Source organism: Ascaphus truei, chromosome 3 (assembly GCF_040206685.1).
Source record: "Ascaphus truei isolate aAscTru1 chromosome 3, aAscTru1.hap1, whole genome shotgun sequence".
In the NCBI taxonomy this organism is placed as follows: Eukaryota; Metazoa; Chordata; class Amphibia; order Anura; family Ascaphidae; genus Ascaphus; species Ascaphus truei.
Window position 1 is genome coordinate 38,833,890 of NC_134485.1, and position 17,557 is coordinate 38,851,446.

At 39.3% G+C, this 17,557-nt stretch overlaps 1 protein-coding gene across 2 annotated transcripts in view; it reads right to left on the reverse strand.

The window, feature by feature from the left end:
* The window catches only part of NCAM2 (neural cell adhesion molecule 2), a 500,008-nt gene extending 498,947 nt beyond the window's left edge, over nt 1-1,061 (reverse strand). For both annotated transcript variants that reach the window (XM_075593952.1, XM_075593953.1), the window contains exon 1: nt 776-1,061. In XM_075593952.1, coding sequence (XP_075450067.1) covers nt 776-827 — 52 coding nt within the window. In that variant the 5' untranslated portion in view covers nt 828-1,061. The remainder of the gene's footprint in view (nt 1-775) is intronic.
* Nucleotides 1,062-17,557: the final 16,496 nt, after the last annotated feature.

The window sequence follows — 17,557 nt, forward strand, 5'->3', positions numbered from 1 at the left end:
TGCAGTAAAGTGAGACATGCTCCCCACTGCAATAACCCCTCCAGCAAAGCATTGACATGCATACTGTAACTTGCTTTTTGGGGACTTGTTAACCAAAAACATTTGCGTTTTCAAGCATTAACATGGATATTGCAAACCCAACGTAAAGATGAATTAACAGAAATTGACATGCATCAGTAATTATGGTCAAGATGAACTTCAATAAAATTAAATAAACAAGCATTTCTTTGTACGTGTATTCTAATTAATTGCACAACTCAGTAAAGCTACTGTTGGGAAAAACCCCATAGTGTTGACAGCATGAAAATCGAGTGTTTAATTATTTTTTTTTAATAACACCCAATTGTTCTGCAGTACACCAGTTAACAATATATTTTACTTAGACTAACACAGAATGCACACAACTGAGGATCACGGACAATTGCCTATCAGGCTACATAAAGCATCCAGCAATGTAAAATATAATACTTTGACTTTAGTGACACAACCTAAACTGTTTTAAGCTTCAGTCAAATCAAGCGGCAGCTATAATTTTGAAATAATTAAAACTATAAAACACATAAAAAAGGAACCCATACTGTCAAAAAATGCCAAATCCCCCAAATATATAAACGGGTGCAGTATATCTGTCTAATTTGGATGACCATTCCTCTATTATTTTAATACATTGGAGATATATTAAACAGGTAATAAAATAGTAATAACAATAAAATAAAAATAAAAACTTATGGTTAGCTCATTAATTGCAGTCTCTCGACTATGTATGTACTCCTACCTTGCCCGCTGGTGACAAGACATCCAAGCAGGTAGAAATAAAGGAGTTTCATGTTCAGGAGGTTAAACTGCTGGACAGTTCCTAGATCCAGATGGTTTAAGATGAGAACAATCTATAGCGGATGCTTTCCTTTTTTTCTCTCTTGCATACAAATTCTGCAAATCAGTACAATATAGTGAATGTAGAATGTAGAACCCAGATCACGCTGGATATACACAGCTCGCAGCACCAGTGTTAGGAAAGTGATGGGAACCCAACCTGACTGCAGCTCTATATCAGCCACCAGGCGGCTAAAGGTGTTCATCCGCAAGAAACACGTCACCCTTTCTTGGCTAGGGGGATTCGTCCGCGCTCCTTGATTCAAGCTGCAGCTGGTGGTGTGATCCTAAAACTGCATCTCTCGGTCACCGGATGACACCTGCTAAATACTCTGCAGGGCGAGCAGGCACGAGAACCGGGATAAGAGAGCAACACTATAATAAAAAAAAAATAATGATCATGCGTAATGACTACAAATTGATTTCGGCAGGTTTTTTTTTGCTATTCTAGAGGTATGTCTTGCAATTAATGGGAAATGGATCTGTGGCAGACACCTCCAGCACTGCTGAAGTGCAGAAGAGCCCATAAAAGATGGTAGCCTTACTAAATACTCTCAGTTATACAGGACATAGAGAGATAACGTGCTCTGCTGTAATTCAGTAAATATTTTCAATGAATCCACCAGTATTGAAGAGGTCTGATTGGAAAAGTGTTTCATACACTGTAGTGTAGTTCTCTGTGCGATGAGTAATTGCTTGTGTAGCCTCTTCATTGACAGTGTCCTGCAAAACATTACTCTAACATATAAAGATACATTGATATAGACAGAACCGGACACAATTAATGCCACAGTATACTGTTTCCCTGTCTAGTACAGTATATTGCTGTTCATTCGGGAAATACAGTATGATCTGCATCTTTTATTAGGGAAAGCCTTCAGGCTGGAAAATAGAACAGAGAAGTCTTGTGATTCACGGTTTTCTGCACTGAGAGACATGAGTACAGTGCTATCTTTGTGACAGTACACGAGGCACCACTTTTTAGAGATCTTTATAACTTTAACTTCGTAGATTCCTTTGCACTGATTTCATAATAAAACACATTTCGCTCTTCAGATGTGACATTTCCAATGTAATCAACGTTGACATTGACATTATATTTTATGGCAAACAGGTCCTCTTAGCTATGCAGTACTTTGCTAAGGTGTTCATTCTTTTGCTTTATCAACACTGGTTTCCTGTCTACAGAATCCAATGTTACAGATGCAATATAAACAGATGGATTTGTTTACATGTATATGCAAATTAATAGCATGAATCAAATAAGAAATTGCACTTTTCTCATCTGTATTGAGAACAATAGCACGGTGGTGTAGACCATTTGCAGTAGCTGTTGAAAAGAATCAACACAAAAGTGCTCCACACAAAATGAACTATTTTTTTTCTAATATACTATTAATTAATAGTAGTGATACTGTTCTAACATTGGTAAGTACAGTATCACTAATATTAAATATGTACGATTAGATATGCAACAAATGTTAAACAAATTTATTAAAACCTGTTTGTAAAAAAAAATACTATTATTTTTCTGGTGGGTATCTCACTGATAAAGTGATACATTACAATTATGAACTTTATGAGGGCATGTGGAAACGCTAAATGTCCATGAAATAAGAAACATCCACAATATTTTAATCGGGATGCATAAAATAAGCACACAGAAATATGTTAGAATGATGTATAGGAATGTATAAAGCACTTTCAAAATGCAAGATTAATTGATATTATTACAAAATCTGAATTGATTGCAATTATATTAATCTCTGAAGGAAAGATGTGATGACCTTGCAACATTAGAAATGTTAATATCATGTTTACAATAATGTTACAGGTGTCTGACACAACACAGTTATCCCTCCTGCTTAATTAAACATTCATATATTGTACTGTAGTAATCTTTCAACTATGCACAAAACCTGGAATAATATAAACAGGATTGGACCGTGCTGCAAATTTTAATTTTAGACCCTTCTATAAACTTCCTTATGAACCCCTGAAATTACAAAATAAACCATTGTCACTTACACTGATTACTGTATAAATGTTCCAAATTAATGATTTAAAAAATGTATTTATAAAATGTTTTACCAGGAAGTAATATATTGAGTTACCTCTCATTTTCATGTATGTCCTGGGCACTGAGTTATGATGACAAATACATGGTAACAAATACATAGTTACATTAAGTGAACAGGGTTATACATTATATACAAGACATTGCATGCACAGTTAAAGATAATACATGTTATCGGCATACAGATGCAGCGGCCGTTATTGAAACACTTCACGAGGTGTATACCTCGGAATACCTATATGGTAGCACGGGATTTCTTCCAACCGTACCACCCTAAGACGCGAGTGCAGGCGAGTGCAGAAAATGTCATTTTAGTGTTCTGGCTTTTAAACACCTGAAATTGACACAGTAGCACAGTAGCACAATACTGTACACATTACAATTCATTCATTTAATTGCACACAATCCATGAAATTCAAACAAAGCAACCGCTATAAACACGTTTGCCTGGGGTGATTAGCGGCATTAATGCCTGCGTGGAGTACAGCAGCGCACACGAAAACGGCGCCGTGATTTGTTCGAATAACGGCCGATGAATCTGCATGTAACAGTTACAGACCAGGTTAAAATGTGAGACAGCTTTAGTTTTGAAAGAATTTAGACTGGTGGCAGCTGTCAGAGTCTCTGTTAGATTGATCCAATCTGTTAGATTGTGGGGAGCACGGTAAGAGAGGGAGGAGCAGCAGGATACTTTGTTGAACCTTTGGACCATGAACAGTCTTTTGGAGTCAGATCTCAGATGATAAGTGCTGCATGTGGTAGGGGTGAAGAGCTTGTTCAGAAAGGCAGGTAGCTTGCAAAAAGTATAAACAAAGTCCCACTGGCTCCAGCCGCTTGTAGATGTGCTAGCATATATAGATAGAGGTATATACCCCTTGGAGAAATACAAGTCCTACGCGTTTCATTACAAACTTCTTCAGGGATATGCCTGATTATAGGTTACATTGAGTAATCACACATTATTTTATGGTTGGTTCAAGGTTATTTTTTATTCACATTACTTATAATTAGTAGCGCAAATTGTTCCACTTTTTACTTCCGGCAGGTAGCTTGCCCAGAAAGTATTTGAAGACAAGACAGGAACAATGAACTTTGTGCCTTGACTCAAGCGATGACCAATCTAGTTCTTTGAGCATTTCACAGTGATGTGTGTTGTAGTTGCATTAGAGGACAAAACAGCATATTGAATTGTAGAGGGTATAAAGTTTGCTAAGGTGAGTTTGGGGTGCCGTGCCATATACTATGTCCCATAGTCTATAATTGGCATTAGCATCTGCTATGTGATGCTCTTTCTGACCAGCAGACTTAGGGACAATTTGTTCAATTAAAGTACACCTAGTTTGGCATAGGTTTTGGATGTCAGGGTATTAATGTGCAACCCAAATGTTAAATAGGAGTCAAACCATATGCTCAAATATTTGAAACTAGTAACAGGGGCTAGGATGGTATTAGACTTGGTTCTGATCTGGAGTTCATTCATTGGTAGTTTTAGAAATGGTGTCTTGGTCCCAGTTACCATTTTTACAGTACAGTTTGTCAGGGTTTAAAAATAGTTTGTTTTGGTAAATACAATTTTCAAGTCTCAAAAAGTCAGATTGAAGTACGTGTCCAAGGTCGGAAAGGCTAGGTCTGTGTGCATATAAGATTGTGTCATCCGCATACATGTGTATTGAAGTTCCCTTACAAGCTGTAGGAAGATCATTGATGAACACAAAGCGTAAGGGCCCCAGAACAGAGCCTTGCGGGACACTGCAGATGATATCCAAAGGGTTGTACATAGTGCCTGAGATAGACACATGTTGGGATCTACCTGATAGGTAGGAATAAAACTAGTTTAAAGCATGCTTCCCTATTCCAGATCACTGGAGTTTGTTTAGCAAGATAACATAATCAACAGTATAAAAAGCCTTTGTAAAATTCAGGAATATTGCACCAGTATATTGTCCCAGTTCTATTCCACACTGGATCTCATTGCAAACTTTCAGGGTGTAGTTACCGTGGAGTGCTTGGGGTGAAAGCCCTGTTGGAATTGGCTAGGGACATTTGTCTTGGTATAGTAATGTATAGTAATTGGGAGTGAACACATGTTTCCATGAGTTTGGTTAGTATTGGTAGAAGGTCTTAGGAATATGGCCTGCTGACAGAATACAGTTGATTAGAGAGGCAAGATTTTTGGCAATGGCTGGGGTATCAAGTCTTAGGAACTTAGATTTCAGTAGATCAGGTCCACATTGGCTGCTTAGTTTTAATTTGATGAGTAGTTTTTTAATCTCCTCTTCAGATTCTGGGAGAAATTGAAAATTGTGGGCAGTGAGATTGAACAAAAGTGATATTTTGACTTGGCGAGTTTTGATGAATATGCTTTATGGCAACCTACAGTATCCCTTTAGTCACTGTAGACCTATTTCTAATTCAGCTCACAATCCACTGTAATATCCATAAAGATTTTAAAGGAAGAAAATGTGTCTTAGCATTCTTCTCCTTTCATTCTTGTTTTACACTCTATACATTGCAAGCTACAATACAAGATGTTATGAAGAACAGAGCAGAAATGGCAGGGGGGGAGCACGGCAGTTATAGAGGTCCTGCACTCTCTCCCAAGGCATAAAAAATGAAATGCTGAAGGACTGCGCAAGGCCTCTATAACATAATTTCCTTACTTTCCAGCGACACATCATCATTGTAACCCGGCATCAAATGACACTGCGGAGTGAGAGTGACGTAACGTTACTATGGCATCATGATGTCACATGACCCCACGCATAATTTGACGCAGGGGCAGAGCCGAGGGGGAGGGGGGAGCGCGAGCCGCAGAAGAGAGGAGGCGGGTACACACAGGGGAAGTTTGCTCACCCCTGACTTACACTGTATGCATGTTTACAATTTCTATATGTAGATGCTACAAGTATATATGTGTCAGTTCCTCTGCTCTATATGCAAGAGGGTGAACATCTAAAAGTGGCACACCAATCAGCAAGGAAAGTATGGGGTTACTTTTGTAAATATTTAGGCAAAATGGACTGTATAACACTTTTGCAAACAGCATGCACAGCATACTTAGGTTAGACATCACAATGTTATTCTTTGATAGCCCAAATAACTTTGTTTGACACAGTGTCTAAAGGAAAGATGTGAGAACAAGTCTTACTGAGCAAACACATTACACACAGATTCCACAAAATCTTGGCAGTTGGTAAATTAAAATGTGTTACTTTCTTACATGGCAAAAATGCCATATTGTTAACAAATTAGGATGTAAATGAGCTCATTAAAATTAATATAGTATTCAGATGGTAGTTAATGAGCAGTGTTACATTATTTTAGTAATGACTTAGATACTGTAATTTGTTTGGCAGCAATTGAATCTACAGATCAACCTTTAAAAGCAAGAATTGATCCTTAAACACATCGTTGCCAAAGTGAGGTAATGGGGAATTTGCAGCTACTGACACTGGATCTGAGAGAGTGACAGAGGGGACAAGAGAAAAGAGACTCGGTAAGAGCAATATAAAGAAGAGAGAAGGAAATAAAATGTATCAAATCGTGTTGCACATTCAAATTTTAAGTTTTATCCCCATGAGGTTCCAAAATAACATCACTTGCGCAAAGGTGCAATTCTGTCTTTGTATTAAAGCCCAAGGTGAAATTTCAACCTGCAGTATAGCTTGGTCTTACAAAACATATTTTAGTTGTTGTATCTGGCCTCTGGATCATTGCACTTAGCAGTACAGTGAGTGGAATGTAAATATTTCTTTCATTGTTTCAATTCATACTCACAAGCACTATAGAGACACATGAAAAATGTTTATAATATTTTTTTTCTAACATAGTTCTGAAGTGTATGAAGGGCAGATCTTATTCTTTCAGACATAATAAGCTTCTTTATTGAGCCACCCATCTAATAACATAGAAATTAAAGAAAAAAGCATGTCTAAAGTCACATGGAGTGAACACTAAATTGAACAAGATCATCCAGTTCAAAAAGGCATTGGCATTACAACTAAACTAATTCCTTCTTGGTTGTACTGTATAAACCATTTACCCATCTAGAGGACCGCATGCGCAACACGAACGGGCAGAAATCGCCAAGAATTTCTAAGTCACCGCGCATGCGCAACACGAACGGTCTTAAATTGAAATAATTTCTAAGTCCCCGCGCATGCGCAATACGATCGGGCCTAAATGGAAATAATTTCTTAGTCTCCGCACATGCGCAATACGCACGGGCCAAGATGGAAATAGTTTCTAAGTCCCCGCGCATGCGCAGTTGACATTATAAGCGTCGCGATTGTTTATTACCTTAGAAGCTCTGCAAACGACCCGAAAACATGCAAATCAGGCACAATAAAAGGTACAATGACAAGGATTCCATAGAGATTGCATTTCAGTAGCATTTGAGCAGTTTATTGAGTTAGTTTGGGCGTGAGCTCAGTGCGCATGTGCAACAGCTGATAGCTATTGATTTTGCAATCAAGGCACTACAAGGGTATAAAAGGGTTCAGCCCTCTTTCCCCCAGGAAAATTTGTCCCTGAAAAAGCTCCTTTGCTGGAGGGAAACGCGCGTTGGACGCGCAATGTTGTCAGTCTCCTACTTGGAGCTGTTTTAATGTAGTGTCTGCAGTCTCCTGGTTCTATCTGTGTAGACCCTAGCAGTTAGTCATCTATTTCTACAGTCAGTGAGCCTGCGTTTCCTGCTTTCTATGATAGGTGTTTCACAGAACTTATACTGTGAGCTCACTTCAATATTGCTGTGTGTGTTAATTTCATCGTGAATTCACCATCATCAACACTGCATGTGTCAGCTCTATCACCTAAGCACATGTATTTTAACACACCTTTAATTTTTCATTGAAGTGCCTAGTGATATTAAATATAGCAGGATAGCCGGATATTTATTCCTTCAACTGGTCGCTGACTTGTACATATATATATACACTTACCATCTGGTCTCACAGTTGCTCCAGAGGGGTTAATACCCTGACTCATAGCATCCCTTGTCTGCTATATTCCACCAACATTTAGTTGCTAATTGGGATAGTATTATCATATATTTGATGACACGGATGCTCGGTAGAGTTGATTTAATTCATTTTTAAACTCACAGTACACAAATCTTTGGTAATATATGTTTTAAGTAAATCTATTAAAAGTTAACTTTTACACTTCGTTGGTGTGCAGTTTAGTGAATTCTTTTAGGGGGCACATTTATTTTGTGTTTCCCCTTCCCTTTTTCTGATAATAAGCTTCTTTATTGAGCCACCCATCTAATAACATAGAAATTAAAGAAAAAAGCATGTCTAAAGTCACATGGAGTGAACACTAAATTGAACAAGATCATCCAGTTCAAAAAGGCATTGGCATTACAACTAAACTAATTCCTTCTTGGTTGTACTGTATATACCATTTACCCATCTAGAGGACTGCATAGAATTAACTCGAGTTATTCTTTTATAGGCATTATTGCTTCTCCAATGTGATGCAGCCACTCTTTGCATAGATGTTGCTGTAGTGTTTCCATCTAGTGAGAGGGATGCTTCTTCTCTGCAACAGGATGTACTGTAGTCTATTTCACCTAATGTGCAAGCAGTGTGTGATTAAAATAAAAACATTCTAAATATGGTGGAATCATCTCTTATTTCCTACCTTGAGTTCAATAACCTGTATCGTTTAGGAGTCTTCACCATCTGTGAGAGAAAAATACATTTTCATAACACACCTTCTGGCACCAGAAGACACCTTACAACCAATTCACTTGAATAGGCCATATGGTGTCTTACATTGCAGGAAGCTGTCTTATGGAATAGCACCAATTAGTAAGTATGGGCCTGAATGTTCCCGATTAATTTAGTATTTAATAAGCTATGTAGATAAAAGTACTACTGTCTTTGAGGAATACACAAGATAAAATGTAACATACAAAAATATGAAACCCAGAATAACTCAATATTTTCCAAAACAGTACAGTACATCTCTGTGTTGCCTGTGAATCTAAAGACATGGGGTTCACTAAGCATCAATGCCGGGAATTGCACCCTGTATCAACGCTTAGTGAATCTCTCTCTATCTAAAAAAAACATGGCAAGTCCAAGTTGATATCAGAGTATGGTACTGTAGAACAAAACTAACTGTAATGTTCCTGGTCAGCATACTATATTATATTGCAATTCTAAACATTGTATGTACCTACATGTATATTATAACTTGTATTTGTCTTCCTTATGTGGTGTGATACTGTATACATCAGATTTAGATTTTGAGCCTAGTTGTTTATCTTAGAACTGCGGCTTAGCAGGGGTACAGTGTAGAACAGTCTGCTTAACAGAGGAGGTAGGCAAGTCTAAGACTGTGATACCCTATTCTCCAGAGAAAGGTCTTAAGGTCATTCTTGTTTCTTATAGATTATATAAAATGAAAAATATGTATCAGAGCTGGGACAACTGTACAGAGCACGGAGAGCTGGGACAACTGTGCCAGGGGTGGGCCTGGCAGGCAATGGAAGTTGAGTCCAACTTCTGCTGCTGGGCTTCTGATGGCTGCTGGGCCCCAGCTCCTCCCAGCTGCTGCAGGGACTTGTCCCCCTGCTGGTCCATGCCAGAAATTGGCCCCAACTTCTGCATCTGGACACAGCACCAGTGGCTTCACCCTAAGGTAAAGAATGTGTGTCTATTTTTGTGGGAGAGTGGAGTATTGTGTGTATAGTTGTGGTGGAGAGGAGTACTCTGTGTGTATTGTTGGGGAGGAAAGGAATTATGTGTTTGTAATGTGTGTGGGGGATTGTGTGTGTATTCTGTTGGTGAGGGGGGAGCAATTGTGTGTGTATATTGTGGAGATGATGAGGAGTAATTGTGGGGCTGTGGGTGAATTGTGTGTGTATATTGTGGTGGTGTAGTGGAGGAATTGGGTGTGTATATTGTGGTGGGAAGGGAGAATGAATTGTGTGTTTATATTGTGGTGGTGGTGAGAGAGGAGTTGTGTGTATATTGTGATGTGGGATTGTGTGTGTGTTTGTCAGGAATTGTTTATGGGGTAGAAATTGTGTGTGGGGGGCAGGATTGTGTGTGGAATTGTGTGTGTGTGTGTGTGTGTGTGTGTGTGTGTGTGTGTGTGTGTGTGTGTGTGTGTGTGTGTGTGTGTGTGTGTGTGTGTGTGTGTGTGTGTGTGTGTGTGTGTGTGTGTGTGGGATTGTGTGTGTGTGTGTGATTGTGTGTGTGTGTGTGTGTGTGTGTGTGTGGGGGGCAGGAGGGGGGACATTGTGTGTGTAAAGAGAGTTGAGTGTGTTGAGGAGGGATTGATGGAGTGGAATTGAGTAAGAGGTAGGTTAGAGTATATAAGAGTTTAAGAGGAAGCGGTGGAGAGTTTGAGAGGAGAGTGTGTAAGTGTGAGGGGGAGGCGTGAGAGAGGATGTGAGAGGGAGGGGGAGAATGGAATGTGAGAGAGGGGGGCTCACAAAGGCCACTGACACGGGGACCCCAATGGTAACTCTAGTCCTGGGCCCCAAGAAAGCTGTTAGCGCCCTGAGTATATCCCTGGGATAACAGATAGGTTGATGAAAACAGATGATTTGGTATGACTTTAACTGTTGTCTTTTTACTCTTGCTCTGATGTCAACATCACATCTAAGTCATTCATCTAAAGTGCATTTTCCAATGTTATTAAACGTTTTATCTGTCTATGTTCACTGCTTATCTAAAATTCCTTCTACCTGTGCTTTTATGCAATGTCTACTCTTTCTCTTCTATTTTACAAATGTCAGAATCAATGCTTTGTTAAGCTCATCTAAAATACGTGATGATTTTAAATATCTTCCTTATCCTAGGAGTATTGTTGAAGTGTGACCTTTAATGCAAAATCAACAAAATATTAATGCACATTTTTTTCACAATACTATTTCTTATTTAATTCTTCATAAAAGCATGAAATTGACTATTATCATTCCCTTTTTTTATTTTTATATAACAAAATAAATTATCAGTGCTAAGGCAATCACAGTTTAGAGACAAGTGCTCAATGGTGTATCTCATAAGGTGCAGCAAGTGAATAATGTCTCACATAAAAAAATAAACCTTTGTCTGGGATTAACCAAATTCGACAGCCACTGCTGAAGCTAGTTTTATGCAGTTTCAGCAAAGGACTCGCCCGGTAGGCAATTACACGGTCGAATTTGGGACTCTGGTTGCAGATTCCAATTGGATGAGAGAGCCCTAAGATCCACTTTACAGCAGGTCTCTCTGAATGTCTCAAGGACAAACTTACCTGTAGAAACATCCCGGCAGACCTAGTGTACAAGGTCTGATTGCCTCTGCATTTCTTTGGACATTCATATGCAAGAGAAGCAACAGAAGTGGGTGCGTGATCGCAGAATCCTGCTGGTTCATCCAGAATCTTGTCCTTCGACTCCTTTCTGAGTCAGCTATGGATGCTGCAGAACCCATTTAATTGGGGGGTATTTGTCACTCAGGGGTGTAGAAGCACCTCTGCTGTACTTCTGAGCTATGTCTCTAGTATGACCAGAAGGATCATTTCGATCTGTCTTACCTGAAGAAGCCAGGAAACTCCAATGACTTAGACAAGATTGGGGGAGTTTCTTTGGGCACATCATATACCATTCCTCCTTCCTCCTGCCCCATCCATCTCTCCTTGCAGGTGATTTCCATGTCAACACTCACCCTCCTGGGCTAGGGAGCCACAGGCTTCTTTGTGGATCAGGCCTTTGCTGTTCGAGCTGGTATTCAAAGAGTATTCACAAGTGTAAGGTCTTTCCGCTATGCATCGTGACACTGGAAGTCACTGGCTGCTATTTAAGCCCTTGAACAGGTGCAGCTTATATAGAAGGCTGCCAGTAATAAAATTGTCCACAGCAGCCAGGCGAGGGTGGTTTCCAGTCAAAGCCTGGACTGGAACCATTACAGTTGTGTTTTAGAGAGCTTTTAGATATATACTTTGGGGACTTTGTCCCTTAGGGTGCTGAATGAGTGCATTGACACTAGTACCATTGTATAGTCATCTTCCCCCTGGTTCTGTGGCTTGAGTTGCCTCTGGGGGTCTGTGTCTGGATGTGGAATTGGTCCACATTCCCGCAGTTCAATTCAATATCATTAGAATATACACAAAATTAAATCTAACAAATGTCAGGTTCCGTATCACAAATGCTTAATAATTTTATTATGAGTATTCGCATATTCACATCATTACGCTCGATGAGTTGGAGAGGCGCCGACCCAAGGAGAACTCAATACGAAATGCTTGTTGCAGCAGGACCCCATTTGGAGGTGGTACCACTCGCTCTGGTTCTTGGATCCGCAGTCAGCGTCCCTGTGTGAGGCAGGAGACCACTTACCTGCTGCAGTGCATGTGTAGCTCATAACATGCTCAAATTATCCTTGCATTTGTGAGTGCGATGTTTTTAGATTTGTTCAGTCTCATAGATTTTACCCATGGAGCGTGCTCTTTTTTATCTTGTTTTTGTAGGTATCGTGATAGGAAGTGGTTATTCCTGAAACAAGCTGCCTGAATCTCCTTAGGACATTTATTGAGGTTTTATTATTGTACTATATGTGTTGTACTGTGGTACATCATCTGAACTTTTTATTGGTACACAGCCTGACTACTGTACATCATTATATTAATAGGTCCATCCTGCTTATGGTTACATCAGTTATAATTCATATCTGACATATCTATCTTGGCATTTTTAGTTGCACCATTATATTTTATATACTAAATCATTTTTGACACCTACAGTATTAGGTTTTCCTAGTACCATTATCAATTCACTTACTGTATATAGGGCGCTGTCTATATTGTTTGTCTTTGATTGATATATTTATGTATATATACAGTCACTATACAATATTACTGGCTGATAGCAGGAACATGAATTAGTATTTTCTTTGTCACCTACAGTATGCCTAGAAGAATGTGCACCCCCAAACACAAATGTAAAGGCACTCTTTATTTCATTTGTAGATACACCAGTCTGTTTGTGTACAGTAACTGAAATTACATATAACCTTCTAAATGTAACTGACTAAGCATGCATTGCAGCCAAATGTTTCAGTTATAAAGTAATATATCTCCTCACTGGTAAAACAAACGTGATAAAGTACAGTACTAAGGGATTTTAAAACCTTCTGTTTAAATATCTATTTTCTTAAATTCCTGGTGATTCATCTCTGCTTTAAAAGACAGCTCTATTAATAATAATATATTTTTAATCAAAAAAAGTATTGGAACTCTTTAATGTCACATACAGCTCAAAAGGAATGTTTTAGTTATAATCCATTAGGGAGACAGTTTAGTTGCCTGTACCTTGCAATATTTATAGTCCAATTTTAGTTAGTAAAGGGTTATTTAAAGAGTCACTTTAGGTTTGAATGCTAATTAACTTAATATCTAGAAAAAAACGTTGATGGTTGCCCTATAAATTGCATAATGACACAGTAATGAACTTTGTTTTCTCTTAAAGCAATATTAATACTAATGATATCCAGTTGTAGAATTGTTTTAGTTAGAAGGCATTGTAACTGATGGACTCAAAGTGAGACCCAATTATTTCCAAATTTATGTTTAAGCAATGACACACTTTCTATTACATAGATTATTAAATAGTATATTACTAATTGGCCTTTAGAGCTACTTTCAGTGTACCAAATAACTTCAAAAAGTCTTCTCATCTTATTTAGCAAACCTTTGATGCCTTCAGTATTCAACAAGCAAAAAGAAAAACATAGCACCATCTTTGTCAAACAATATAATAAGGTGTAACTGCTTCTACAGGTTCACAGGTGACAATTAATATTTGTCTATAAGTACACTTTACAGATGTAGATCGACTAACTTTCACCAGTGACTGCCAGGCTAAAATGGCCATGGCAAAACCTGACCACTGAGTAAAATGCAGATGATGATTGTCCATACCTGCACCTTCTCCAGAGCCACAAGAACTTGATTTTTTTCCCTGTGGCTCCAGGGGAGGTAAATAGGGCTACAATTGTATGAGTTTTGTTTCATATTTAGTTATATGTATATAGTGCTTGAAATCTATTTTCAAGCACGTGAATATGCAACCCTACAAATAGTCAATTAGTTTACAAAATATAAATTTTTATGTGGTATCCGTGAATCTGACATTTCTAATAGTTTAAGCCAAACAGCTGCATGCATGACAGAACTAACTTCTATGTTCCAGTATGTATGTATGTATGTATGTATGTATGTATGTATGTTTGTATGTTCCACTGCATGAGTCTTAGAAATTATGGAAGAGTTTTTGTATTTTATTCCAGAAAAGTAGTTTTCTGGGATTGTTAAAAAAAAGTTAACACAGAGACTTATATATTTTTTTCTCTAGTATTTATTTATATTCCAAACAACATGCATGAAGAAGGATTTTATAGACTTCCAGGCATGGCACCGAGATAGTTGAAAAGGATAGCACCAGGAACCTGTGAACCCCATCACTAGAGCCATTGACATTCAGAGTACCTAAGCCATTGATTGTCAGGAGTTAAACCTGTGCTTCTAACAGGGTCAGCACCCTGAGTATATATAGGGTTTTGTAGGAGCTCAAATGATATGTCCCTTATATCCATAATATATGCAGAGGTAACCATACAGGGGACATATCATGATTAAAGATGCAGTTCTCAAGTTCCAATGTCATATGAATTGACACATTAGTCCCTTGATGGGAATCTCATCCATTCACCTCTCCTTAGGGAATTCCATAAATATAAGGATACTCACTGTTGGTCCCCTGCAGGTCCTCAAGCGTGGAGCCACGGCTAGGATCCAAGAATTCAAAAAGTGTGATGTATGGTGCACAGCAACAAGAACAGGTCATGTGGCAATAAAAAATGATGTTTATTCAAGATGCATTAAAAAAACAGTGAAAGTACAACCCTCCTACGTGTTTCGTGCTGTTGGCACTTTATCATGGAGTTACCTCATGTTAAAACCACAAACAATTTATACACAACCTAATGACAGAGAAATTCGTGCCAAAAATCAAAGTCTTACCCATAATGCACTGTGTATCTGGCTACACCAATCCCATCCCATTGTCCATGAGGGACAATTGTCTGCACAAGCTGTGTCACGCCTGATGTACATGCTGGTCTCTTGTCACGCTGAGCACCAGCAGAAAATAGGTGCAGTCTTATGAATAGTACAAGGGAGAACCAATGTGAAGATTCGTCCAACGACAAACATCAAGATCACAGCAAGAAGAAGAGACAGAAAGAGAAGAGCATAAAGAAAGAAGAAGGATCATCTAGAAGAAAGATAAGACTGCAAAAGAAACCTTGATGGGATACAACTTACACAAGGCCGTGTAAGTTTTCCTTTTATTGATTCATTTTGCATTTATTTTGCATCCACAGACTTGCTTCACCCACCTAAGTCTTAACCCTTCTCTAAGGAGTACAAACCTCCCTCTGAGGACACTCAAAGGGTGTCAGAACGCCACTGAACATCATAGGGAGATAATACAATCACACTCCACCATTCCTTACGCTGTGCTCCCCCATCCCTTCTCACATTCCATATATCAAGGGTTCTGGATAGACCCTAGTGGGGTAGTTCGAGTCACAGTAGGACATTACTATTAACACATACCATACTATTTAAGACATTCATATCCTATACCAACCACGGTCAGAGTTAGCGCCCGGGGAATACACCACAACAAGGGGCAGAGTGATACCTGCGGCGGCCTCCGTTGTTAGGTGGTGGGCGGCCGCCAAGCGTCCTGGTTATGCAGGAATCGCTCTGCCCCTCATGGACAGATGGGCGTCTGTAGGACACCTCACCCCATGCTTCCTGTTTAGGCTAGGTGGGGCCCCAGGGATGTTGTTGCAGCTACCACCTGCACCCATGACATAGCTGGAGCTGCAGGATTGATGCCAAGGGTCTCCACAGCTGATACACATTAATACCAGCATCGGAGACCCCCCGGCATCAATCCTACGCAATAAAAAATCATTTACATGCAGCTTCCTTACCTTAGCAGCTAACCACTAAGGCAATGAAGGGGTTAACTACCAGTGCCATGTTTATTGTGGGTAGCAGAGGTTGATGAAGGTGATATGTGGCCCATAGTTGGTGTTTAGGCCTTTTGGGGGGTTGCGGGAGGAGTTAACCCCTTCATTATCTTAGCGGTTTATCCAGCTAAGTAATGAAGGGGTTAAATCTATATCTATATCAACACACACACAGCAGCCCAAATACCACCTTCACCCCCGCTACCCACAATAAACATAAAAGCAAAATACAAACAATACTAAACAATACACCCATTCATTGTGAGTGTCGTTACCTATGCCCTCAGTTGGAGCAAAGATAACCCCAATGGCAAGGAATGGGCACCCCCTCTACACCTAACAACCATTACAGTATAATAATGGTCAAAATTACTATTATACAGATCTGGATAATAGTGCATTTGCCCATTCAAAATAAAACATTAGCCAGCAGCATAAAGTAAATGAAACTTACCCCTGCCAGAATGAAGGCTGTCCTCATCACCGTCCATGTCCTCCATTGGCAGGAACAGAAAAAGAAAAAATACAATTGAATGGCCCCTAATCCCTTAATCACCTTAGCGGTTAATAACCTATGTTTTCTATTTCTGTTTAATGTTTTGAGTAAATTGTTATGTTTTTGTAGGGCATTTTTATTACATTTTTGGATTGTTTAGGCGTTTAATTTAGTTAATTGTTCTGTTCGTTAGGGGTTTAATTAATTTTATTCTTTTGGTGTTACATTCATTTCATTGATGTGTTTTGGCTTTTTAGTTTCTTTTTTCCTCTGTGTTTAGGTGCTTGTGTATTTTTTTAATTGTTGTATCTTTTTGGCGCTGTTTTATTTTAGGTTGCCCATTGACTGTTATAGTGACTTATCATGCCCATATTATATGGGCATAATGTATCACTATGCCAATCAATGGTTAGAGGGTGGGTATATTTGCCCCGGGCTGGGTGGTTAGGCCATGTAATGCTGCTGATTGCAGGACGGGATATGGACCCGCAGGGCAGAGGTAGGGAGTAGGTAGATCCAAAGCCAAGGTGTGCAGCGCACAGCAGTAAGGAGGAACAGGTCTTGCAGAAAAATAGTCCTTTATTTGTAATTCATGATGTGGGACAACAGCAAACCTTCAACGCGTTTCGTTCAAAGAAACTTTATCAAGAAGTGCTGTTTGTGTTAAAAGCAACAATTTATATACAGCTGACTGCCTAATTTCGCGCCAAATCGTGATGTCATAGATTGTGTCTTAACCAATGAAAATCGTGGTTTTCGAGCATGCGCGCGGTGCCAGCATACTCTATGGTCATCTCTATGATATCGCTAAACCCCGCGCATGCGCGCGACGCCAGAGTGCCAGGGATCACACTGCTGCTGTCAGCCGTGTCCTACAAAAGGCACACGCCCCTCCGGGCGGTTCCACATGTACAGGCACGCCTCTGACTCATACAGGGTGACCCCCTCCTCTATGTCACGCGCGAGCGGTGAGGTTTCCCCATGTATTGGAAAAATGATAAATGAATCATATCCCTGCCATAAGCAGGCTGTTTGAGGTTATTATATTATAAAATCAATAGAGGGGATGAA